We start from the raw sequence: 26,786 nt of genomic DNA on the forward strand, positions 1-26,786 counted from the left end.
CTATAGGCCAACGTACGGCCTTCAACAATGAGAAAATTCCATACCGCATAAAGTCAGCTATAAAAGGCCCCGAATGACAAATGTAAAATGATTCAAACGAGAAAACTAACGGCCAACTTTATCATGTTTATGTACAAAATAATGAACGAAAAACAAATATGTTACAAAGCAACAAACGGCAACCACTGAATTGCAGGCTCCTGACTTGGACAGTCACATATAAAATGTGGCGGGGTTTAACTCATTTGAAGGCGCCAATCCTCCTCAGTAGATATAACCCTGGACAATGGTGTAACAGTACAACATAAGGATAAACTAAAAAATCAGTTGAAAAACGGCTTTACTCATCTGATGGATACAAATAGAAATACATCTAACAAAAACATATACCTCATTCGCTTATTTAAACTGGTAGGTTTTTTTTTACGAAAAAGCATTTTGTAAACACAGTTTTAATAGCACAAACATTCAGTTTGTATCGAGAAATGACACTTCTGACTTAATAAAATATTTGAAACTTTTGGCATGGAATAAAAATAACTCTGACACCGTTTATGAGATGTATTTTGTTTTTGTATTTGTTTGTGATTCAATCTAATAACTTTTAGAATTGATATAATTCTATTCAATGACCAGTGGCGGATCCAGAACTTTTTGTAAAAGGGGGGGGGGGGCCTGACTGACCTAAGGGGGGCGCTCCAGTCACACTTCAGTGATTCCCTATATAATCAACCAAATTTTTCCCACGAAAGGGGGACCTGGGCTCCCCTAAAGCCCCCCCCCCCCTGGATCCGTCTATTATGACATCTAACATGTCTACGGGACATCGGCTACCAGCAAATAGATAATAGTTTGTAATTTTAACTTTGAAAATTGGTCAATGGAAAAGTTATTCAACAACGCTGCACTTGTTTCCTATATGTGGAATATATTATTATTTAAAAAAAAATGTTTTGTCGAAATTGACTTTTCGGTATTATCTAGGGAATCTATATTTTCCTAATTTCTGCGCACTTTGAAAATACATGTATGCATGTGGTGGAGCCGGCCATGATTACATAAGATAAGATATTTTATTGGTTTAAAATCCAAAATTATAGGATTGTTACCAAGACAATAAACATTGGCTATACATAAACATACAAACATATATCTGACCACATTTATAAACACTGTATATATTTGTATATCCCCTCCATTATTAAAAAGAAAATATTGTTACAATATAATAAATGTATATAATCTCTGCTAAGGAGGTGGTATCACAAAGTGATTTAGTACTCAATAAAGCACTTCTAGAATTGTACATGTCGCTTATGAATTTTACAATAATTCTAATTATATCAGTTTCACCACACGTATACATAAATTTAAATCTTGCTTCATTAGTCATATTTAAAAAAGAGGGAACCATTTCACTAATTTTGGAAAATGATAGTTCTCTAATGTATTTAATTTTGTACATTTTATAGTGAAATGAAATTCATCTTCTACTTCTAAAAGACACAAGACACAAATTCTTTCTTCTACAGGAGTTTTAGTGTATCAACCCTGTTCAATTTTAAGAACACTATTACTTGTGCGAATTTTGGCAAAATGTCCTTTACTTTTCTGTCAATACTTAACTATAAATAAGTTTCCAATATGTTATTTTCTATAAGCTGTCTATATGTTCTGAGCTTATTACCGTGCAATGATTTATCATCACATTGAAAAAATATTTTCTTTCCAATAATTCAGATATCTATCATTAAGTTTGGTATATAGTGCATATAATAAAGCCTTTTTGAAATAGTATCATGATTTTCCTAAACATGTGAAAAATTTAATGTAGCAAGTAACAGTTCAATCTTTTTTGCAAATCCATTGGTTAGTTGCATACAGGTTTGAACTATATACATCTTTAAGTAAACAATTATTACCAGATTTTATCACATGCAACCAGAACACAGGCACTTGTCTCAGATTCCCCCCCCCCCCCCCTATATACCTTAATATAACACATGTTATACACATGTTATATTAAGGTATATAGGGAAAAAAAAATCTGAGACAAGTACAATAAAGAAGTATAGGTTTAACACAAGTATCAAACAGCTTTAGGTGAGGTAATACGTTAATATCTTCAGAAAATAACAGTTTTCTAATACAAAATATAGCTTTTGAGGCTTTTTTAACAAAGAAGTCTCACTGCCTCAGTAAAACTATTAGAGGGTTTAAAAAGTATAGTTTTACCCCAAATATTTATTTTTTGTACAGTGTTCCAAAACATTATCATTAAAAAAACTTGTCTTTTGTAAGTTTTTTACCATATTTGTTAAAAATCATAACTTTGGATTTGTCAAGATTTACTGTTAAATCCCAACTAGTGCAATATAAACTTAGCTTATCAAGGCATTTTTGTAGGCCATTGGCAGTTTCAGAAATAAGATCTAAATCATCAGCATATAACAGACATGATATATCATTATCATTTAACTTGGGTGGTTCACATGTAGAGTCACAAATAGGGGGTAAATCATTAATATATATAAAGAAAATAAAGTGGGGTTTAAAATACACCCTTGTTTTACCCCAACTTTGGAAATAAAAAGGTCAGTGATACCGTCAGAGATCTTCACGTACCAGGTACAAAACCTCTTTATACATATCTCTCTTTATACTGAAAAAGGGACCATCTATGTTGTAATAAGACAATTTGAAAAAGAGGGCCTCTCTGTTAATAGTATCAAATGCCTTCCTGAAATCTATGAAACAGGCATACATCTTTTTTGATGATTTAAATGATTACAAGACAATTATCAATCTATTTAAAATATCGACCAGATTTGAGACATATTTATTACTAATGATTCTTAAAATATATAATCAGAAGTCTATTACTTCTGATATTATATAATTAAGTCGGCAAGGATTTGCATAGTTAATAATTAGTCACAGGCACTTGTCTCAGAAAAAAAATCCTATATACCTTAGTGTTATATTCATATGTTATATAGTTCATATTATTATTCATGTACTAGTGTTATATATATGTAAATTCAGATGTGGCTGTCATCGTTTGCCCATTGAATCGGGCAAATGGCATAAAATTCAAAGAGACGAAAGAACCTGCAATGTATGTGACTCAAATGAAATATGTGATGAGTACCAGTATATTTTAGTCTCAGTGTAACTTTTTTAGTTTAGAAAGGAAAACAATGTTACCGCAATACTGTCAAAAAAATGCTGCAAATACTGCAAAATTTAATCAGTTATTCTCATCAACTGATATTATTGTATTAGATAAACTAGCAAGATTTATTAAACATGTATTATTGATTGTTGTCCCTCCTGGTTAGTTAAATTGTGTTAAGGGACTTATCATTTTTTACCTGGGAGGGGGGCTGGTCATTTTGAAATCAAAAATACAAAATTTCTTGATCCCCCATAATATTTCACTATTTTTATTTGAATCCCTCCTGTGAAAACATTTAAAAAATGTGACCCCCCCCCCTCTATTAAACATGCCAAAATTTTAACATGCAAAACACTTATCATTTTATTTCACGAACATATTGAAAACGAAACATTCTCAGATGATTGAGTCTAAAAACATATTTGAGGGAAAATTGCCTTGAAATAGGGCTCTTCCATGAATATTAGAAGTTGAGCAAGCCAGTGCTTTGAGTAACTTATTCTGACCTTTTTTCTAATTTCCTATATTGGGATATTAAAGAAAACTTGATCCTTAGTAACTCTGTAAAAATCTACATTAAAAAGTTAACTTTTCGAAACAGTAACAACACATTATTTACCAAGAGGGGTCTATTAAATGTCCCTCTCTTGAACGCTGCTTAAACTTAAGGCCTTATTGAAACCTCCATTGAGTCGCTAAACTTTTATATGGATAGTTACTTTCAGCTTGAACAATTCAATTACTCATTTATTGTCACATTTCATTCATAAATGTGTGATAGTAACCTCAAAATTTAGATTTATTAGCCTAAAAAGTACAAATTTTGAGGGAGTGTGAGGTATAAATGGAGTCAAAGGGATCTTTTTATGAAAACAAAAAGATGCATAAGGGTTGTTCATCATCTCAGAATCATCTTTTGTATCAATATTTCACTGTTTGTATGCAATATTTAATCATTTATTGGAGAAGATATTGCTCTACACTATATTCTTTCGTGATGTGGCGTGATTTGTATTTTAGACAAAATTTTGCACAAATCGCTGCATGCAGATTTCGTTTTAATTTATACTTAATTTCTCTCAAACTATTTAGCTGATTATAACAAAACTTGGCAGTAATGCTTGTCAATTTAGTGATCGAAGTGAGTGAAATATAACGACTGAATAATTCGGATTATGAAGCACCTATGCATTTTATATGGGACAAAATGACACAAAATGGCAGCTTCCTACATCACCAAAGTCTTGTGATGTCTTACTTAATTGTATATGAATGGTGTTAAAGAATATTTTCGATTTGACTGTTTTATAATGTTCTTCTTGATATTTTGTCTCTTGAAGTATATGTACTACTAATTTCCATGTGCAAAAAATATTGATCCCCCACTTTGAATTTATGAAAAATTTGAACCCCCCTTTTCCACATACAGAAAAAACTTGATCCCCCCTGCATTTTGACCAGCCCCCCCCCCCCCTCTCCCAGATAAAAAAATGATAAGTCCCTAAAAATACACTGCAATTAAATGTACTGTCTTTTTTCCATATTTGTTTACGCATGCATTATTATTGTATTATAATTGTATACTAATTTCTCTGTAACATTATGTTTATGGGAAAAATCTGAGACAAGTGCCTGTGTTAATTAGTCCCTTAATTGTTTAAAACTTCAGTATACATATGGTAATATTTATATTAATTTAAAAAAAACACACATAGTGGGGTGGCAGTACCTTATTTGTTGTTACTTTATAATTTTCAATCAAGAACTGGCAGGTACTAATCAGAGGCATATAACACTAGTCTAATTTACTCATCGCAATGAGACGAGTTCTTAGGACGAAACAAGAGTACGAGTTGTATTGGGCCGAGGCTAGGTATTATCTCCTGTCCTATCAGATATTGCCCTGTATTATTGTTGATAGTGATAACGAAAGAAGAAAAAACCAGTCAAAGAACTTTTTATTTGAAAGTCGTTTTCATAAACAGAAAGAGCAAATAATATCTTGCTGTGAAGCGTAAGGTTTTTGGTACACCACTTAATAGAGTTACCGTGTCGTCATTTAATATAACATCTTCGAACTGTCGATTTGGAAAACCGTTTTCAAGGAATTGCACTAATGGTCTGTATGAAACTGATTAATTTAAGGGGACGACCATTTGATATTCTGGGGGGGGGGGGGGGGGGGGGGGGCAGGAGGATTTTGAAAATAAATAACTCAGCCTTGATAATCACAAAAATAAATGGTTTGTTCTGTGGTAGTTTGAAAATAAATTACCTGACTTGCAATGTATTGAAAATAAATAACTCAGCAGGTCTAATCGAAAGTATGAGATGGCACCAGATTCTTCATAAATTCATCTTTTTTCCAAAAAAAAATCGGGAAACACTTCCCATATCTTTTAATAATAAAAGTATAAATATTATTTAAATATACTTGAAATGTCAGAAAATTGGTTTCATTTAACTTGAGGTTTATTGTCTCAGGAACACTTACCTCACTTTTATTAAATCAGGGCCGTAACTACTTTGAGACAAATGCCTCATGTAGGAAATTTCAAAACCAAACGCTTGTCTCCATATCAAATTATGTTCACTGTGAGTGCCTTGCAAGAAGCAAGTTCTGTTCTCCCTCAGACGTAGCCCCTGATTTTTCGGGATCAATGTTTCTTATTTATTTGTCTTTTGTTCATTGATTGCCCTTCTGTATTCTGTTAGTGTTGCATTCATTTTGTAATTTAGTAATTTTATTACTAACTTGATCATGAGTTTAAAAAAACACAGCAGCCACAGACTTAACTATGTGAATTACATTTTTGCTTTATCATGCATATTTGTCTTTTGATGTTGTTCCTAGAAACTTAAGTCTTACACTGAATCTATAACGTGATTTTGCTTTGAGACCAAAATATTGTCATAAAATTATTAAAACAGAACTTGCATTTTCAGTTTAAGAAAGGGTCTGGGGAACACCCAGAAGGCATGATTTTGCATCATTTGTTCTATAGCTTCTTGGGCCTTCAGCAGTTCAAAAACCCTTAAAAAAAATTTTGCCTCGCTCCGCTCGGCGAAACATGTTTGCCAATACTTTTAAAAGAGCCTTAGTTACAACCAAACTTTGATACTGTGTATGTATGCAATACAGGTATATGCATTGGGGAATATAGAATATTCGTTTCTGCAGAGGATACTAATTATTTCTGATTAAATGGTACATAATGACTTGACTATACATGAATTATTTATAATAAACAAATAATTTAAAAATTGTATTTCGAATATTATAAATATAGTTGTGAAAATAAATAATCAGTCCCTTGCTTTAATGAAAATGAAAAATCTTGCTTCAATAGTGCAGAAAATAGACAATCTGTCCTCTTAGTTTACAAAAATAAATAACCGATCCAAAACAAATCCTCCTGGCCCCCTCCAGAATATCAAATGGTCGTCCCCTAAGGCGGTCAAATCAGAAAATCGCTTCGAAAGGGTTTTGTCCTGATTTGCACGAATTCTTGGAACGAAAGATAGATACTCTCTACAGTCCAATCAGATATTTATTGCCCTGTAATAAAGACTGTATTTTTGTTGATTGTGAAAACGAAAGTAGACCAGAGTCTAAGCCTAAGGTTCATCTTAACAAATGGACAAAAATGGCTGTATTTAAACCTCAAAAATTACTCTGATTACAGACTAACCTGTCCAGTTGGGAAAGTTTTAAGGCCTGGCATCCACTAGATACATAAAAGTTGAATAGACAATAGACAATATAGACAGTCAACAGGTCAAGGTTGTAACTGGAATAATTAAGTTATTAGAGAAAAATAACCTACATGTGTTATTACAGATACTTTCTCTTAATCTGTAGTAACATATGTTTGTTAACAGTTAAATGTACCATAAAAATCTTTATTTTCAGTGGGCACTTGGGAATTCTTGAAACTTGCGCAGTAACTTAATACATGACCTTGAAAACTAATTTTCCATTCAATTAATACATTTTTGATCAACCATGGTAAATCAATGAGACAAGGCTTTTAAGTGATAACTTAGCTGTAATAAAAAGTCTTAGTTATTACAAGCATTTAACTTATTACATGAGACACTTGGGAATTACTGGGAAGCTTGCGCAGAGCCTTATTACATGCTCTTAATATCATTATTTATTACAATAAATTAAAATACATTGTGATATATGTAGGAGAAAAGGCTTTGAAAAGATGTAGAGAAGCTGTAATAACACCCTTTAGTTATTACAGGCATATTTTTTTGTAATAACATGGGTGTGTTATGCATGATTGGCAAACTATGGGCCCGGGGCTGTTATATCTTTCTAAAGTTTAATATACATAAAGACTTATAATATCAATAGAACTAGTACACAATCTAACAAAATAAAGGATGTATAATGCCCCTTTGAAACATGTAACATACATATGTTAACAAATGTATGTTATTTTTCTTTAATAACTTATTGAAGTCATGGAAGTTAGACCCTTGACTGATAGACAATATTTATTTGCACAAACACATTAATTTACATTAAAGGCACAGGCTACGGTTACATTGAAATGTAACAATAATAAAAATGTTTTTGTTACATTGGAGACTAATTGCCGGAATGCAGGGTCGGGTAAGGAACCGATTAATTACGAATGTAACAATAATAACAAACGAGTGGTGCAGCAATGTGCACTTTGGTTTTGCAGACTGTACAATTCCACTCTGCAATATATATCCCTTTTTGAAGTTATAGAAAATTTCAATGTCTGCCAAAATTGTCTTCAGGTGAAAAATATTTTTTTACTCTTGTGATGTTTATATTTTTGTCCAATTTTTTTGTTGGAAACATGTGCAATGTGAGGCTGTTTCATGTTGTCATTTATTATAATTTCATTGCCGTCCATTACTGATGTTATGTTCACCTCCGATTTTTAGTTCACAGCTAGCAAACTTTGCTTTTGACGTATCAGTTTTTCTAGAACTGCATCAAACTTTGTATAACTAAATAATATAAAATTGGAGTCGATCTTGATATTGTTTCAGTTTCAATTCAAACGAATCCTAAGTTTTAAATTTTTCACCAAAGCAAATTTTGTAATAGGAATCACCTCATCCATTGTTTAAAGTATAATGACAGTAATAAGGGTAGGTGTGTAGTTAAAAACATAGAAGGGAACACTTTTCTTCTTAACATCGAACCATTGCGCTATATTATTGCCTTTGGCACTACTAAACTGTAGTAGTATCTTGAAGAACATTAAAACAATTAATACTTAAACTATTTAAACACTATTTGTTGAATAACATGAATAATAATAATAATAATAATTATTATTATTATTATTATAAGTACTATTATTATCAAGTACATATCGAAGAATTAAGCAACAAAACTATAGAAGATTAAAAGTTTAATAAATCTAACGTAGCAATAACACAACGCAACCGTAGACATAAATATTATTGTTACATTCGTAATTAATCAGTTCCTTACCCAACCTTGCATTCCGGCAATTAGTCTCCAATGTAACAATAACTTTTTTATGCCCCCGCCGTAGCGGAGGGGGCATTAAGTTTTACCCTTGTCCGTCTGTACGTACGTCCGTCTGTACATCCTTATGTCCCAAAATTGGTTTCCGTTCTCTAACTTGAGTTTGCCACTACCAAATGTTATGAAACTTATACACAATGCTTTTTACCACAAAACACAGATCAAGTTGAATTTTGGTAGCGTCACTTTAATCATTATCGAGTTATGCCCCTTTATAAATCGAAAAATTGCAAAATTTTTAGTTTCCATTCTGTAACTTAAGTTTTCCCCAACCAAACATTATGAAACCTATACACAATACTTATTATCTTAAAACTCTGATCAAGTACAAATTTGGGTAGCGTCACTTTTATCGTTCTTGAGTTATGTCCCTTTATGATGTTGTATGCAAGCGGGGGCATCACCTGTGTCCATGGGGACACATTCTCCATTTATTTATTATTGTTACATTTCAATGTAACCGTAGCCAGTGCCTACATTAAATGGTTATGGCATACAGTATTGAGACAACAATAAACTGACAATAATCAAATTGACAATAATTAAATTTGAGTGACAGTGGTATTCACACTAAAAAAAAGACTATAAATATGTGTGTATCAACAGTTAACACATTTTTAATGTTTATGAACAAAAAAAAGGATACATATTAAAAAAATATAAAATATACAGATGTTCTCAATAAAAGACAATCATCAATATACTTTGTGGTGACTTTTATAATGACTTGCAAACTGCTATTTAAAAGTTTGGTTATACATGTATGCCTTAATTAGTGTTATAGCTGAATGCAATTTAATAAAATTGAAATTAAGATTAGTATTAATATTAGATGCATTTTGTGTTTCGGATAGATTAAATCTTTTTTGGATCTGGATGGGCATTTTTTCTGTTCCTGCAGAAGGTGTAAAAATAAACTAAGTTGGGTTAAATCTTTGAGATGCTCCCTCTGAGGTAACAACTGTATTGTATTGTATTGATTGTCCTTGATTGAAATGAAAAAATATCTACACAACAAAATGTGAGTTAAAGGGTGTAACTGAGTGTACACAGTATCAAATGTAATTCAGGTGTTTGTTTATTTTTACACCAACAGCAGGAAGGAAAATAAATGCCCATCAAAATCCAAAATTTTTTTTTTATATCTTTCTGAAACACAAAATGCACTTAAATTTTATATAATTCTAGTGGATGCCAGGCCTTAAAACTTTTCCAACTGCACAGGTTAGTCTGTACTCAGAGTAGTTTTTGAGGTGTAAATACAGCCATTTTTGTCCATTTGTTATGCTGAACCTTAAATAGATCACTTTCGAGTTATGTCCTTCACCAGAAAAATTTGTCAATTTTGCATGCCTTCATGACGTCATTTACCAGATAGAGGGGATCGCCTGTATCCCTGCACTATTAAAATTCATCAAGCGTCTTCGTGATTGTCATTATGCACATGATGCAGAATAAACTAGAAATAATGTTTGTTCCGTATGTACTTAATCACAATTCCCTAATGACAGCAGTGCTGATGAACAATTATAAGAGATTTAATATTTGCCGAATAATTCTTACAATATAGCATTATATTTTTTCAACCACTTACTCAACATGGTACGGAAGTGACGATGTCCCTAAAGGAAATGAAGGATGTTCACTAAAACTGAAGTTTTTGTCGAGCCTGCGACTTTTGTCGCAGAGAGCTCGACATAGGGATAGTGATCCTACAGCGGCTACAGCGGCTGCGGTGGCGGCGGTAGCTAACTTCTTAAAAGCTTTATATTTTAGAAGGTGGATGATCTGGATGCTTCATACTTTGTATATGGATGCCTCATGTTACAAAGTTTCTGTCAGTCACATTTCCAATGTCCTTGACCTCATTTTCATGGTTCAGTGATTACTTGAAAAAAAAGTTAAGATTTTTTGTAATGTTAAATTCTCTCTTATTATAAGTAATAGGATAACTATATTTGGTATGTGCGTACCTTGCAAGGTCCTCATGCCCGTCAGACAGTTTTCACTTGACCTCGACCTCATTTCATGGATCAGTGAAAAAGGTTAAGTTTTGGTGGTCAAGTCCATATCTCAGATACTATAAGCAATAGGTCTAGTATATACTGTGTATGGAAGGACTGTAAGGTGTACATGTCCAACTGGCAGGTGTCATCTGACCTTGACCTCATTTTCATGATTCAGTGGTTATAGTTAAGTTTTTGTGTTTTGGTCTGTTTTTCTTATACTGTATGCAATAGGTCTACTATATTTGGTGTATGGAATGATTGTAAGGTGTACATGTCTAGCTGGCAGGTGTCATCTGACCTTGACCTCATTTTCATGGTTCAGTGGTCAAAGTTAAGTTTTTGAGTTTGGGTCTTTTTTTTCTAATACTATATATGTAATAGTTCAACTATATTTGGTGAATGGAAATATTTTATGATCTTTTTGTCAGTCACACAGGTTTTATTTGACCTTGACCTCATTTTCAAGGTTCATTGCTCAGTGTTAAGTTTTTGTGTTTTGGTCTGTTTTTCTTAAACTATAAGCAATAGGTCAACTATATTTGTTGTATGGAAGAATTGTTAGCTGTACATGCCTGCCTAGCACGGTTATCTGACCTTGACCTCATTTTCATGGTTCAATGGTCAATGTTTAGTTTACTTGGTTAATGTTAAGTTTATGTGACAGTTGTAGTAAAGCTTTATATTTAGGACTATCAACATAATATCAATGATTAGTAAAGAAGGCGAGACATTTCAGTGTGTGCACTCTTGTTGATGGAAATGCAATGAACTAGAAAGTTGTCTATTAGCCAGCTTCCTGTATCAGTGATCATATGGTTTTCTTAAACATGTTAAAATGCTTCAGATTTTTTTCAGGAACAAAGACAGATTTTTGTATAGTGGAACATGACATAATGATAACATATTTTTCATGTTTATCTCATTTAGATTTGTACTATACACTTATACAGTCAGGGATATAACTCTATAGGGTTATTACAGGAAATAACTTGCATGTGTTATTACAGATATTTTTATGAGTTGTCTACTCTTTAAACCTAAAATTTTCTAAATCTGTAATAACATATGTTTGTTATTTGTAAAATAAATCATCAACATTTTAATTTTATTGGGCTCTAGGGAACTCTGGAAACTTTGCGCAGAAACTAAATGCATAGCCTTGATAACTAATTTTTGAATTAAATTAATACATTTATCATTAACCATGGTAAATCAATAAGACAAGGCTTTTAAGTGATAAACTTAGCTGTAATAACAAGGCTTAGTTATTAAAGGCATGCCACTTATTATATGAGACACTTGGGATTTACTGGGAAACTTGCACAGAACCTCATTACATGCTCTGGTTATTATTTCTAATACAATGAATTAAAATAAATTGTAATTAAGCATGAGGTATGTCTGAGCAAATGCTTTGGAGTGATATAGAGAAGCTGTAATAACACCCTTTAGTTATTACAGGCCAAATTTTCCTGTAATAACATAGGTGTACTATGCATGATTGTCAAAATATGAACTGTTATATGTTTCTATAGTTAAGTATACATAAAGACAATAGCAATATCAATAGAAACTGTATACATTTTAACAAAACTAATGATGTGTATTGTCCCTTTGAAACATGTAACATACATATGTTATCACAGGTCTTTGATTTTTTAGTCCACAATAACAAACATATGTTATTTTTCTCTAATAACCCTATAGAGTTATATCCTTGACTGTTATATACTCTTCTATTGAATTCATAAATGAAAATTGAAAAAAAAATTACAGTGACATTTTTTTGTCTTTTGATCAGATATATGTAATACCTTTGTAAATTGAGAAACTAAAAATTGTTAAAAAGTAGTTGAAGCCAAAATATTCTTTGTCAGAAATTTTATATATCCAATTACTAAATGTTTAAACTTTATCTTAAACATGATAAAAGAAATTTTAATCCTCTTTAAAAATTCATTTGTTTTATTCCAATTTTTTTTTAAATACAGACACAGAATAAAGAAGTGCACAAAAAGTTACAAAAACTGTTATTTGCAATTTTATACCTGAATAAAAGTTTCTCTGTAGGTAGATTATGCTGTAGAAATATCCGGCTAAAAGATTTGATAGAAAAACATTAAAGGATATGGGGTATCCATCGATGACACAAAATCAGTATGCACAGCAAATAAAAAAAAAAAGAAAAGGACAGCGTTTTTATTGCTGTTCTTGATCTGAAAATAAGTTTATTGTTTTGATATAACACATGATGTCACATCATATGTATTAAGTATACGCAGCAATTTTTTTGTTCCAATAGCTTGTTCAAATTTGTTATTTATCAGAGACTTATATAAAATTTTGTTTGATAGTGATTCTAATTTTATAGTTAAACCTTTCCATGTAAATTTGTATCTTTTTATATTAACCATTTGTCAATGTTTGTTAACAATGCTGTTTATAGAATTTGAGACTTTAAGATAGCTTTCCCAATCTTTTGGTATTGATTGCTTTACTTAATTAATTTCAGCTATCCAGTTTGATTTATTTTATAGTTTATTCAAAATGACATCATGTGAAACGCAGCCTTTTTATATGACTGCAAAACATTTGGTATCACGTCGTCGTCAGCGTCGTCCCAAGACATTTCGGACAATAACTTAAGTTGATGTAAATAGAAATCTATGAAATTTAAACACAAGGTTTATAAACACAAAAGAAAGGTTGGGATTGATTTTGGGGGTTATAGTCCTAACAGTATAGGAATTAGGGGCCAAAAAGGGGCCCAAATAAGCATTTTTCTAGATTCTAGACAATAACTTGTGGAACAGTGTATGGATCTCTCTGAAATTATACCACAAGTTTCCATACCACAAAGGGATGGTAAGGATTTGCTTTGGGGGGTTATGACTCAAATCGTTTAGGAATTAAGGGGAAAAACAAGGGTTTCCTGGTTAATGCCAATGGACAATTAAAAAAAGTACAATGTTATGTTTGGATTACCTCCCTTACACTGCTTTTAAATTATGTGTAAAGAAATGTTGTATTGTCTTGAGATGATTAGCTGTCAATTTATTTTTAGAAGTTACTATTTAAAAATGGTGATTAAGGAATATTAATTTTAGCCATGATTATGTATGTCATTTTCTATTTTAAGACTGTTATGATGTATTTAAATGGGTAATTAAGGTTGCAAACTCCATTGGAGAATTGAAATTATGACCCTATTTTTTGGAAAATTGAGAGGGGAGGGGGGGGTGTAAAAGAAATTGTGAGGGGGGGGGGACAATTTTTTCTCATTCAGATTTCAGAAATTAAAAAGAAAATTTCTTTCAAATATTTTCTGTTTTTGCCAGAAAAAAAGGGGGGGGGGGTCAATTTGCAACAGCATAGTGTATTGCACAAAAGCAAAAAATTGAATATAAATTCAAATATATATAACCAATTCTAAGTTCTTTGACTACAGTGATTCTCTGTCAGAATTTTAAACCTATTATGTGTCAAATATTTAATTACAATCCAAATTCAGACCTGTATCAAGCATGAATATTGTGTCCATTTTTGCCCCAACTGTTCAGGGTTGGACCTCTGCGTTCGTATCCAGCTGCGCTAGGCAAAGCAATTTATTCATCTATGATATCATTTACATAAATAAGATCGCTTTTAATCCAATTTTTTGTAAATTATAGCTCTGTTTTCAAATTTAATTAATTTATTGTTCCATAATATAAAGTTTGTTTTCTTATATCAGTAAATGTTTCAGGCTTTTTCAAGAGACCCCCACCAGTTTATTACAAACATTTAAGGATAGTTTATAAAAATAAAGGATTTTTTCAAGGCTTTCTTCTGGAATATCCCCATTGTTTGTTAAAAACACAAGCCAGTTTGACCCAAAATTACAGTAATAGTATTGAGGTATAATTTTCCAATCTCCTTAACAATCACTTACTTAAGTCTTTTAACTCGCATAGCTTTTAAAGCAATGAAATAACTTCTTATATTTATCATATCTAATCCCCCTTTTTCATATGAACCTATGATCAAATTTCTTATAACTTTATCTAGTTTATTATCCTAAATGGATTTAAAACAACTCCTTTTATTTCTTTCAAATATTTCTCAGGAACTATACAAACAGTTCCTATAAAAGTGAAAATTTAGATTTTAGTTTTATTCAATTTAATTCAAGCATTAGATATTGATATTTTCCAAAATTTTAAGTCAATCATTTGAGAAATAAAAAAGTTCAATGCATTGTTTAGGGCATTTTTCAGAGCAAATTTGACTCTTGTCAGGTCAAATTTTGATAACCTTGAAAACAAAAATATCTCAATTTTCTTTTCTATTTTCATTTGAATAATGATGAAAGCTTGTTATTTTTCAAATTTGGAATAAATCAGGAAATAAAAGAAAACTTCAGTGTTCCAATATCCAAAGTGTGGCACATATTTTATCTATCCAAGGGCAATAACTAAAGTTTTTGTTTTAGTTGTTTAAGACTTTTTATAAATATGTAGGCTTGAGACACCTTACAATGCATTTTTGTATAATTTTGTTATTCCCAAGACGTAAATATAACTCTTTCAAAAGTAGTTGATCGGCAATGATTTACAAACTTGTCCCAGACATTACTGATGTAATCCTTAGATTTAAATTTGATAAAAATCTGGTAAGAATTGAATATGTGAGAGTGCTAACAAGACTGGACAGACAGACACACAGACGGACACCCAGTATTTCTATGTCCCCTCTCAACCATTCTCTACCTTAATAAAGATTAACAATCAGTAGAAGAACCAAAAGGAAATATTACATCAACCAAAAATACCTATCATAACAGTAAAACAGGAGGATGTGTGTGATTCCTGTATAAAGGTATGAAATGCATGCACACATGTGATAAAAATAGCACAAGTTTGTAAAATACTGAAAATGTGTGTATTACAAGTAAAAACCTTGTGAGTTGAGGCTGGTTTTCACTGTTTCAGACAAAGCAATATATCCATGTTTACTGTAGAAATGCACTGAAAAAGTGTGCTTTTTCCTATTGTTGAAGGCCATACAGTGGCCTATAATTTCTTACTACCACTTCATTTTAACTCTGGTGGATAGTTGTATCATTGGCAACATGATACCACATATATCTCCTCATTTTTATATCTGATTTGTCTGTTATGTATATTTATAGATGGCTGCACTCAGTAGGGATACCTATGAAGGTCGAAGAGGACCACTTTCAAAGACAGAAGATTCAGACAGTGATATAGATGTAGGTAGCCTCCTTGAGATAGATTCTACAAAGAAAAAAGGCTGGGATGACAAACAGAAGCTGATTAAAATTTGTCAAAAGGAGGTTGGTACTATATCCAGTGAAAAACGATTATTGAATATTGCAATTATTGGTTCACATGGATGTGGAAAATCGTCTCTTCTTAATACTATATTTGCCAGCTTTAGTGACGAAAAATGGAAAGAACTAGCAGCACATGGAAGCTACGGTGGATTGGGGAAACAGATTTCACAAAATTTGATCAGTTATAGTCTAACATAAAGCAGTAAAATGCAGTATATAAATATAAACTCCATTTATAAACTGCATTTTCAATTTTTTATGCCCCCGCCGTAGCTGAGGGGGCATTAAGTTTAACCCTTGTCCGTCTGTACGTCCCAAAGTTGGTTTCCGTTCTCTAACTTTAGTTTGCCTCAATCAAATGTTATGAAACTTGTACACAATGCTTAATACCACAAAACACAGATCAAGTTTGAATTTTGGTGGTGGCGGCTTAACAGTTCTAAAGTTATGCCCCTTTACAAATAGAAAAATTGCTGAATTTTTCGTTTCCGTTCTCTAACTTTAGTTTGCCTCAAGCAAATGCTATGAAACTTATACACAATGCTTATAACCACAAAACACAGATCAAGTTTGAATTTTGGTGGCGTCACTTCAACCGTTTTAGAGTAATGCCCCTTTACAAATGGAAAAAATTGCGGAATTTGTTGTTTCCGTTCTCTAACTTTAGTTTGCCTCAACCTAATGCTATGAAACTTATACACAATGCTTATTACCATAAAATACAGATCAAGTTTGAATTTTGGTGGCGTCACCACTTCAACTGTTCTAGAGTTATGCCCCTTTACAAATGGAAAAATTGCTGAATTTTTTGTTTCTGTTCTCTAACTTTGGTTTGCCTCAACCAATCGCTATGAAACTTATTACTATGCTTATTGATATGCTTATTACCACAAAATACAGATCAAGTTTGAATTTTGGTGGTGTCACTTTTATTGTTCTAGAGTTATGCCCCTAAACAAATGGAAAAATTGCTGAATTTTTTGTTTCCGTTCTCTAACTTAAGTTTGCCTCTACCAAATTTTATGAAACTTATACACAATATGTATTACCACAAAACTCAGATCAAGTACAAATTTGGGTAGCGTCACTTATACTGTTCTTCAGTTATGTCCCTTTATAACTTTATATGATATGCAAGCGGGGGCATCATTTGTGTCGCATGGACACATTCCCCATATATTTTTATTTGACATTGAAGGCAAGACTGCATCATTTGAAGTTAATTTAAGATATAGATTTTACATGTTTTATAATATTTGCCATGCATTTTATGTCCAACTAGGACAGTAGAGGGGATTTTATGTTTTCTAGTCTGTCATGTCTGTGTGTTCTCTTGTCCCATATTTCAGTTTAAAATTTTGGTTCAGGGTAGCTTTGAGTTTTGTCAGCGTGATATCATTGAGCCTTTACTCTTTTATTGTCTTTTATCGCTTCTTTTCTGTACATTTCTTTTCTACAAAAATAAAATTCCTGATGATGAATAAAAATATAACAATCATGACAATGGAGACCAATGTTTTAATCACATGAAAGGTTTAAAGCTAGAGGAAAAAATCATGGAAAATGGTATGAGTTGGAAAATCAGGTCTGATCAACAGAAATTATGTCCCTTTATGACTATATGCATAAGATTTATACCAAAAACTAGATTGTAAGCACTTTCACATCTACATTTTCTGATCAACTATTTTTTGGATTTAATTTTTATTGAAAATTGCATTGAAAGCACTACCGTCCCTACAATTTTGTAGGATTTTAATGAAATTTCTATCAGATTCAATAATGATAGCAACATTAACCATGTTTGTTTTAGTAAAAATAATCATGATCATGATGATAATGCCCCTTGGAAATAAAAATTACCTGTTTATAGATACCCCGGTAATTTCAATGTAAGTAATCTCACACATACAATTCTTGTATGATATTTATGATCAGTTTATATCAAGTTGTCACCAAAATGTCATAATACTTTTAAAAAAAAAGCATGTGTAGCAGCCCTAACATATGTTGAATGACTCTTAATGTTTGTAAATTGACTTTATTTTAGTTTTAAAAAAGATAAATACTACTCCAGAAAGGGACCAAACAATCAAGAGGATGATGAAATCTTAATGCCAACATTTATTGATATGAAAGGCTTTGAAGACCAGAACGATGAGTTTACCAGAGAGCTACTGAACATTATTTTTTATGGAAGGATGCAAGAATTTGAAAAATTATCTGATGTTTTAACCCACTACCAAAATTATGGCTTAAATGGTTTAAAGACAAGATATAGTCAGGGCAAAGAATATTTAATGATAGACCGAATTATATTTGTGTGTTCAGGAGACCCTATGACTACCCTTCCAACACAGTTAATGGCATGTGTGAGTGAGGTTGCACATGGTGTTAGAGGTATGTAGCATTGCTGTTTTATAAGGTAGACCTATAGAAATACCATAAAAATACAATTTTTAAGGTACAGTCAAACCTGCCTTAACTGTCACCTCGTTTCAGCTATCACCTGCCTCTAACAGCCCAGTTCAGACCCTCCCAAACGTTTTCTCCATCAGTCAGGGGACTTATTGAAATAAGTGATTTTTAAATCACTTATTTAAGTAGCAAATTCGAAGTTTTGTCACAAATTGTGATTTTGTAGTTTTACCAAAATTTTAAACACATAGGTTTAGATAATATCTTTTCATTAGTAAAATTGAAAAAAAGAAACTGTTTGCTTCTTTTAAGCAGCAAGGTTTATGCCTTTGATGCAATCATTTAGCTGCAGATTCTATTTTAGTTGAAAAAATGCTATAAAAATGGCTTTACATAATGAACTGATACTTTCTTAACAGATTTTTCCCAGCAGTGGGAGTATTTTTCCTGTAAAATTCAAGGTTTCATCTTATAGATTATGTAATAAAATTCTACTGTTCCCAATCAAAATTTCACTGTTCTGGGGTGTTGAAATTAGTGAGGGTTATTAAAATAATGATACTTAAAGAAGTGATTTTTTGGAAGGAAATTGAGGTATGATACTTAATCAAGTGATTTTTATGTCATTATCCTAGATTTAGTACAAGGTCATCACCTGACATGACCCGGTCATCCTATCAACACATTTTAGCAACATAATTAGTCCCTGGATCATTAGTATAGTATATTGAAAGCTACAATAAAATTAAATCACTTAGTCTAGTGATTAATTTGTACTACTTAAATAGGTGATTATTAAAGAAAGACAACTCTTACTTCCAACCTTTATGAACATAATGTTACTTGTATCAGTGATTTAGAAAATCACTCATTTAAGTAAGTCCCCTGACTGTCCATATAATTTAACTCTTTTCAGCAGTCATCCAACTTTTGCTCAAAATCGTAATTTCAACTTTTAACAACGGCCATTTACATGTTTTTAACAACCAGAATATATGTGACAATGATGTGTTCAGTATCGAGGTAAAAATGAAAAATGGAACTCGTTTGCAACAGAGATCACGCAATAGGAGGTGAATTTGTAAATTTTCTCATGTTCCACTTCTTTCAGTTTCCATTGAAATCCCTATCTATCATCGACTTATTTATTGACGAAAATTAAATATTGCGAATGTTTTCTTCAAATTTAGAGCGCAGGAATCTGCCATTGTTTATTTGTCTGCTGGCAAGAATTATAACTGTACCAATTGAACTGATCCAGGCCACATGCAATGTCGGAATCAGATTTTAATTTTTCGAACCTCATTTAAAAGGTCACCTCTTTTGAGCGGTCACTTTTGATACTTCCCATGAGTGACTGCTTAGTGCAGGTTTGACTGTAGATATTCGTTCCCTAACTTTAGTTTGGCTTAACCAAATGTTATGAAACTTATACACAATGCTTATAATCACATAACACAGATCAAGTTTGAATTTTGGTGGTGTCACTTTTACTGATCTAGAGTTTTGCCCCTTTACAAATAAAAAAAATTGCTGAATTTTTCGTTTCAGTTCTCGTACTTAAGTTTGCCTTAACCAAATGTTATGAAACTTATACACAATGGTTATTACCAAATAACACAGATTAAGTTTGAATTTTGGTGGCATTGCTCTTACCGTTCTTGAGTTATGCCCCTTTACAAATGGAATAATTGCTGAATTTTTCGTTTCTGTTCTCGTACTTAAGTTTGCCTTAACCAAATGTTATGAAACTTATACACAATGGTTATTACCAAATAACACAGATTAACTTTGAATTTTGGTGGCATCGCTCTTACAGTTCTTGAGTTATGCCCCATTACAAATGGAAAAATTGCTGAATTTTTCATTTCCGTTCTATAACTTTTAAACGTTTGCCTCACCCCAATGTTATGATACTTATACACAATGCTTATTACCACAAAACTCAAATCAGGTACAAATTTGGGTAGCGTCACTTTCACTGATCTTGAATTATGTTCCTTTATAACGTTTTATGCAAGCTGGGGCATCATCTGTGTCCCATGGACACATTCCCAATTAATTTATATATACAACATTTGTTGATGAAGCAAGACCTAGTGACCATGCAATGTGGTATCAACATTTAGGTTCTTTTACTGATAAATGGACTTAGTTATTTTATGCAGTTTAAACATTTAGATACAATCTCAGTTAAAAATTTTAGATCATCATATATCTTTGTCAAACCTTCATAGAATGTTATGAAATTTGGACATAAGATTCTTCAAGAAATAAAAATAGCATCAGAAGATAAAAGATTAAATTTTATAAAATATTTTTTCTGTATTTTAATGATAAATCAGTCTTGTTATAAAACAGGCCCTGTGTCCTACCTTTGCTTTCAAGAATCTGACAACATGCTGGTCCACTTTCTGTTAAGGTAATTATTTTACCCGCCATTAAAATTCCTGCCTATAAATTTTTGAAGGTGTGTATTTATTACAACACTACAAGGAGATCACCAAATGTTTAAACAGAATCCAGATTGGAGTGTTGTCAGATTATTTTTAGCAATACTTTTACGTAATTTGGTCTCTGGTGGAGAATTATTGCATTGGCAATCATACCAAATCTTCTTATTTTTACATAGCATTGACAGATAATATGTATTAAAATCAGATTGCTGATAATTAAAATTACTCTTTGACAGTCAACATTACACTTTTTCACATACAGCAGCAACCTTAGGTGATATCAAGTGTACTGCAGAACCTTTAAACATTTTTTAAGTTTCCTGAATGTTACTTCCTATTGTATTTATATATATTTATATTATTTTTTTTAGACGATTAAGATCTATCATATACAGATGATAAAAAAGTAGGGTTTATGACCTCTGTCCATATTGAATCCTTTATATATTAAGAAAATAGAAATTAAGACAGTGGTAATCAGTTGAATTATCTCCCCTTTAAGCTATAGATCTGCAAAATTTATCTCCCCCTTATCAAATCATAAAAATCTCAGATTCATGAATAAGTCTATTATTATGATATTTAAAAACCCAACATTTTTCCTGATAATGTAAGATGGTAGGAAACGGTCATATTTGCCAGTCATGTCCTAAACTGAAAGCTATTTGTCCAAAACAGTAGATTGAAAAACACAATACAAAGTGATAGAATACCCTGAGCATGGTAATTTCAGTGACTCACAGAACTTTATTAACATTATTGTATTTCAATCAGCAGGATTGAGGTGACAACACGTAATCTTCGTGATGTATATATCAAGTAAAAATAAATACAATGTTGCTTTCGAAAGATACAAATAAAGTAAAAACAAAGAATTTATATTAAAAGTGTGATATTACTGGTATAAATTACCTTATAAAATTGCATGTTTAGGTATTCCAATATTTGGTGTTATGACAAAAGCGGACAAGTTTAATGGTAGAAACAATCCAGAGGTGGAGAAGAGAGAGACAGAATTCAGAAAACATCTTGGAATACCGAAAAATCGCTTTGCCAGGATTAAGAATTATTGTGAAGATATCGATAAGGAGATGGCTTATATGTTTTCAGTCATACCACAGATTGATGTTCGTGTTCTTAAACTGATGACACAGGTTAGTGGCTGATTAGTCTAGGGATGTTAATGTAGTGAAGAACCAATGTTTTTGATTTTAACGCTGTGTACCTGTTGAATAATTACAGTTTAAAAAAAAGATGGTATATATGTTCTTGAAATGATTAAAATAAAACATTTTGTTTCTGCTTACTATTTAAAACTTTAAATATTTTTTTTGCTTTTTACTTTTATTGAAAAAAAAAATTGACTCTAAAAAAAGTCCTGGCTGTCCACCCCTGCACCACCCCCTCCCCCCTCTTCTGTAAACAAGTACTATTTGGTGTTACGGAGCAATACTTGAGTAGTTGCTAGGAAAATATTTACACAATGGGAACACAGCTATCTAAAATTGAGAATGGAAATGGGGAATGTGTCAAAGAGACAACCCGACCATAGAACAGACAACAGCAGAAGGTCACCAACAGGTCTTCAATGCAGCGAGAAATTCCCGCACCCGGAGGCGTCCTTCAGCTGGCCCCTAAACAAATATATATATACTAGTTCAGTGATAATGAACGCCATACTAAACTCCAAATTGTACACAAGAAACTAAAATTAAAAATAATACAAGACTTACAAAGGCTAGAGGCTCCTGACTTGGGACAGGCGCAAAAATGCGACTGGGTTAAACATGTTTATGAGATCTCAACCCTCCCCCTATACATCTAGCCAATGTAGAAAAGTAAACGCATAACAATACGCACATTAAAATTCAGTTCAAGAGAAGTCCGAGTCTGATGTCAGAAGATGTAACCAAAGAAAATAAACAAAATGACAATAATACATAAATAACAACAGACTACTAGCAGTTAACTGACATGCCAGCTCCAGACTTCAATTAAACTGATTGAAAGATTATGTCTTCATCATATGAATATCAGGCACAATCCTTCCCGTTAGGGGTTTAGTATCATACCATCATAACATATATAAGAAGAACATAACCCGTGTCATCTACTTTGTTTTACTGAAATTGTTTGTGGAAATAATGATTTTTTTTAAAGTTTTGTATTTTAAAGATTTTACATATTACTTACATATAATAATTGGTATCAGAATAAAAGAAAATAATGATAGCGAAAAACTGTGCAGAGATTTAAAAGAAGCACTATACCAAGTGCATGAATTTCATAAAATGCAAAAGAAGTACATGAATATACATCGGCAATCATTTTATTTTACAGGTTTTCAGTAATGCATTAGAAGTAACAAACCCTGAAGCCCGTCTAGATTATTTCTCTACAGAATCAAATATACAAGAAGAATCTAAAGAAGGCGCGAAACCAGTTCCGCCACGGATACGGCCAGAACCAGCATTGTCAGGAATTGGCTTTCCAAGCTTACTTCTTCTAATCACCATCCAGGTGCTGTTTATGGCCATACTCCTGCATTTTGGCATGAAGCCAGTTATAACAGAGGAAAAACTAAACACAATCTGTGCAAACTACGACTTTATCAAGTCAAAACATGATGCTACAATTGATGGCCTCAATGAGTTATGTGACCAGAAAGTGGACATTTTGAAACCTCCAATTTATCTGCTGGGTGGGGGGATAGTGTTTATTATTGTTGTTCTTCCAATTGTGCTTTATTCTTTCTTAGTTAAAAATAGAAATTAGTTAACTTGTATAACATATTTACAAGTACTGTTTTTCAGGCATATTTTTAATAGCTTGTATGGGAATTAAAAGAGGAAAAATCTTTGGTCTAACTGTTATCACTTGACCTTGATGAAATTTTTATGGTTGATTAACTAATGATGAGTTTTTTTTTCTGATCCGACTTTATTTCTAAAGCACCTTTTTTAAATCAGTATTAAAAAAGTTTTTTGGAGTTTTATATATTCAACAACACTTTGAAAATATGACTCCTTGATTGGTTTTTATCAAGAGCACTAAGAAACTTATATCTTATGTTTTTTTATTAGTTGCTTATTAATTTAGTTTAAAGATATAATAGAATAAAGTTGGAACTGGAAAAATTAACTTCAGATCTTTGAAAAATTTCACATAAATATTGTTTGACATTTGTAGAATAATTGTGCTTTTTTCAAACCCTTATATTTTGTTTGGAAAAAAAAACTCTCTGTAGACAAGAGATATTTTTCCAAAAATAAACACCAACATAATCAGAATCGATATGCATGAACTATTGTCATTTGATATATAGCATTTGCTCAAATGTCAGTCAAGACCAGAAAGCTACAAAAATGACAGAATATGAAAAATAATCAAAAATGTAGCCAGGCATTCCAAAATGTCCAAGTGTTATAGCTAAATTTGTTTTTTGGCCAGTACTCCCTTGACAGTACCTCATCCAATGATATTCACATCTCAGAAAAGATAATGGCTAATTTTTTGGACATGAACATTTCAAGTCATGTGTGTGGCTATTTGATAAATATGCTGCTCCTCTGATTTTATATTTCAAACTTTTGTTATGATTAATTGTTGAAAGTTATTTCTGCAATGCCTCATACATCATTAAATACCGTAAAATTATTTATTGAAGCAAAGATAAAGATATAAATGAAAGAGCTCTTGAAAATATTTGTGTTGCACCATAAATGAATGAATTTTTAGTTGGACATTAATAATGATTGATTACCAATAATATGCACTTTATTTTAAAATTTGTTTTCAATAGGTTTTATTTTGTGGCAATCATATGAAACAATTGTTTTAAATGAAATGAAAATGATCTGTGACACATTTTTTCTCTAATGTGTTTAACTTAATTTTAACTGATGCTGAACTAAATTACTACAGTAGACTCCGGCAAATCGGATACCCAAAATGTCAGCTAAAAATATCCGATTACCCGATATATTCAATTAGACGATGAATGTATATTCATTGAATATTCTGCAATAATGAGTAGATATTATCCTGAGATGTTGCTAACCCTGACAATTGCTAAATATGTGAAAGGGCTGGAGGATTGATGGAGTGATTTTTATCAGTTACATCACCACGATGTTTGTGTAAAAAATTATCAGCTGATTATGTAATGATTAAATTTGTTTGCAGTTTTTAAATCCTTTATTTATTAAAATAAAATCAAATGTCCTGAAATATTTATGTGAATTATTATCTACCATCCATAGTTTGTCTTTATTTGTTTTGTAAGTAAATTAATATCCATTATTTACATTATCACACAGGTAAACTAATTTGGCTATAAATAGATCTGAGCATGTCTGTGTAGAATCTCCAAACTAAAATCGTATTTGTTATAATTTTATTTCTTTAAATAATCAAATTTAAATTTATGAAAATAATCATGATTGATAAAATATTATTGCATAAAGTTTACGTTTTCTGAAGACTATTTATATTTAGGTCATAGTTCTAGAGGCTTCCTAACAAATTTGTTAACATCCAAAATGGCGTCCATGACATGTGGTTACTTTTGCACATGTGAAAAAATTTATCTGACAAAAGTCAGATTTCTCTTGTCAAAAGGGATTTATATTTATATTGCAATAAATTATTCAGAAGGAGGTACATTCAGTTTAGATTATATTTCTGATTCTGTGAACATTTAGAGTTTAATCAAAATTCTCCAAACAGCAACGTCAACTTGTCAACTGAGTCTTGCATACTTTATAAATAAATTCAAACCATTTGAAGTAAAAGGGCATCTAATTCACGTGACAAAGGAAGACAATGATTAAAGACAATAATTTATTAAGAAATAGTTCCTTTTATTTACACTACAAACCAGTAAAAGTCTGAAATGGCCTATATCTGTACTCGACTGTACTGATTTTTACTCGACCAGTCTGAATTGGTCTGAATTTTACTCGACAATACTCAACCCTAGTCTTAACCATACTCGACCGTACTGATTTGTACTTGACCCTTATCTTTGCCATTGAAAATAGTCTGAACTATTACTCGACCAGTCTGAAACAGTCTTAACCCATTCTCTACCAATTTTTTCAGTCTTAACCATACTCGACCAAAGGTCTGAACAATACTCGACCAGTCTGAACCATACTTGACCAAAAAACCTATACTTTTTTTTAATTTTAGCTGTTAAAATTAATTTCTTTTTTTCTGACATGACAACAGCCACAATAAAATAAAGATATATATAAAAACATATTTTTACATCCTTACATGATTCTCAGATTTATCAAATAGAGATAGTTAAATTAAATTATTTTATTTAATAATTTAATTATATTAATTTTAAAGTTTTAGAGTGTTGTTAAAAAAAAGATTTTCTTTTAACTTACACCTTTACTGAGGGTAATAAAACCTTATTAAGGTGCTTCTTGTTTGGCATGTGTTTTTTTTTTTTTTTTTTTTTTAAACTTAATTTTCCTAAATTCCTAAAGAAAAACTATATAGGTTTCATGGTTACATACAATAGTTATATAATTATCTTTTTAATGAGGTAACAACAGCCAAAAAATCACTGAAATTGTTTAACCTTATATTAGAAATATATCTGTTCTTATTATAATTTGGGATATATTATATATAATATATATCAAAAAAGGATAAAAAAAAATTAAAGAAATAGATAAAATTTTTCTTCTGATTAGTGGTAAAGTATAAAGTAATACCTCCTGCTTGGGGCAAACTCATTAAAAAGATCACACCTGGCCAGAGAGTATTAATTTCTAATTAGCATTCATTAAAAATTGCAACATCCTGTAAAACTTAAATCGCAAGG

General features: G+C 31.5%; 2 protein-coding genes across 5 annotated transcripts in view; both read left to right on the plus strand.

Moving 5' to 3' along the window:
• LOC127702638 (uncharacterized) overlaps positions 1-26,786 on the plus strand; it is a 143,424-nt gene that overhangs the window by 113,186 nt on the left and 3,452 nt on the right. The window contains exons 3-5 of one of the 4 annotated variants that reach the window (XM_052206919.1): positions 18,121-18,470; positions 21,878-22,098; positions 23,285-25,146. The exons of 1 other annotated variant lie outside the window; for it this stretch is intronic. In XM_052206919.1, the coding sequence (XP_052062879.1) occupies positions 18,121-18,470; positions 21,878-22,098; positions 23,285-23,719 (1,006 nt within the window). In that variant the 3' untranslated portion in view covers positions 23,720-25,146. Of the gene's footprint in view, positions 1-18,120; positions 18,471-21,877; positions 22,099-23,284; positions 25,147-26,786 lie in introns of those variants that run through there. 2 more of the 4 variants (XM_052206915.1, XM_052206920.1) reach the window with 2 other exon arrangements.
• Positions 1-26,786, plus strand: part of LOC127702639 (uncharacterized) — a 117,711-nt gene that overhangs the window by 49,410 nt on the left and 41,515 nt on the right. The gene's annotated exons all lie outside the window — the stretch shown is intronic.

This window comes from Mytilus californianus, unplaced genomic scaffold, assembly GCF_021869535.1.
Source record: "Mytilus californianus isolate M0D057914Y unplaced genomic scaffold, xbMytCali1.0.p SCAF_5, whole genome shotgun sequence".
NCBI classification, from domain to species: Eukaryota; Metazoa; Mollusca; class Bivalvia; order Mytilida; family Mytilidae; genus Mytilus; species Mytilus californianus.